Source organism: Volvox carteri, assembly GCF_000143455.1.
Source record: "Volvox carteri f. nagariensis unplaced genomic scaffold VOLCAscaffold_521, whole genome shotgun sequence".
NCBI classification, from domain to species: domain Eukaryota; kingdom Viridiplantae; phylum Chlorophyta; class Chlorophyceae; order Chlamydomonadales; family Volvocaceae; genus Volvox; species Volvox carteri.
In genome coordinates this window covers 5261-6668 of record NW_003308040.1, presented here as the reverse complement: position 1 = coordinate 6668, position 1408 = coordinate 5261, and the positions used below count along the sequence as shown (strand labels likewise).

Here is a 1408-nt window from a genome sequence, read left to right as displayed (position 1 = left end):
ACAGATTCAATGAACGCAAGACATGGAACCAAACGACCCTCGACCATGCCATGCCATCATGCATACCACAACAAAGGGTTGATGATGCAGATTGATTGGTGGTCGGCAATCCAAATCCGGCATCCGGCATCCGGCCGACGGTGAGGCGGCCGACGGTGAGGCAGCCAACGGCGAGGCGGCCAACGGCGAGGCGGCCGACAGCGAGGCGGCCGACGGCGAGGCGGCCGACGGCGAGGCGGCCGACGGCGAGGCGGCCGACGGCGAGGCGGCCGACGGCGAGGCGGCCGACGGCGAGGCGGCCGACGGTGAGATGCTGGCGGCGAGGCGGCCGACGGCGAGGCGGCCGACGTAAGTCCTCGCCCAGGCTCGCTCAGACCGGCGGGGGCATCGGGCGGGAGGTGGGCGGGGAAATACACACACACACACGCTGTTAATCAGCTAGCAGGGGACGCAACGAGCACAGACTTTGCACGGCAAAACAACATGAGCAGCTGCGCACAAAATGCAGAAACATACTAATAAGCACACAGGCGGATCGCGGGCAGTTTCAAATATTCCATCACAATTAAAACAGTAGCACCCCCACACATACCCACACATACGTAAACATGCGTGCGCGTGCACACACACACACACGCACGCGCGAGAGCACATTCTCACCCACATTTGAACACCTACATACAAACATACATACATACAATTGCGCACAAATACAAGCCACTGAACACCGCAACAATAACCATCGGCCGGCTTTGCAGCTTCTATCTGAGTTTGCTGACCTTATCTTTGCAGTTTGCTGCCTTTGTGCTTTTGCTGTCGTTGTCGCTGTTGCTGCTTGCCGGCACGACAGGAGAAAAACACCGCGCCACGAAACACCCACAGCAAGAAACTTTGCTCCGAACGTATGTACGACATCACTACATCACGAACGGACACAAAGTGGCACCCACGCAGTGAACATACGGGGAAAGACCTTCATGCCGTACTCCCTACACGCCGCACCTTACCAAGGTACAACAATTTCATACCGAAATCCCCCTCCGTCACCAACTCGTCTATCCATTTGCAACGCGCCTTCACCCATAGAATCCAAGAACGATGGCCGACCTTGATACGACGTGTAACGGCCTCACGGCCGGAAATCTAGGCGCGTTCTAACTAACGTACGACATGTACGGGCGACCGTGCACCCGGCGTCACTCACCAGCAGCGGAAGACGATGTGAGCTTGACTGCGTTGATTAGAAGCGTTGACAATGGGGGCCCTTGCTTCACGCCGACGCAACATCGCACTGGGGTCTTGGAGAGTTGAAATGTGGTGTACGCAGAGATTCTCGTTGCCAGGTGGAATGCGGTCGATCTGGAAGGCCTTGGGCAACTCGAATGAGCAGTCGTCTCTGTCGCGAGGA

The 1408-nt window shown here is 57.4% G+C and overlaps 1 protein-coding gene across 1 annotated transcript; it reads left to right on the top strand.

Annotated features, from left to right (window-relative positions):
- Positions 1–90: 90 nt before the first annotated feature.
- VOLCADRAFT_101232 (uncharacterized protein) lies at positions 91–957 on the top strand (the record flags this gene model as incomplete). Its single annotated transcript, XM_002959670.1, has 2 exons — positions 91–305; positions 851–957. Coding segments are annotated over 2 exons (321 nt in total), but the record flags the coding sequence as incomplete, so codon positions are not given.
- Between the last annotated feature and the right edge of the window lie 451 nt (positions 958–1408).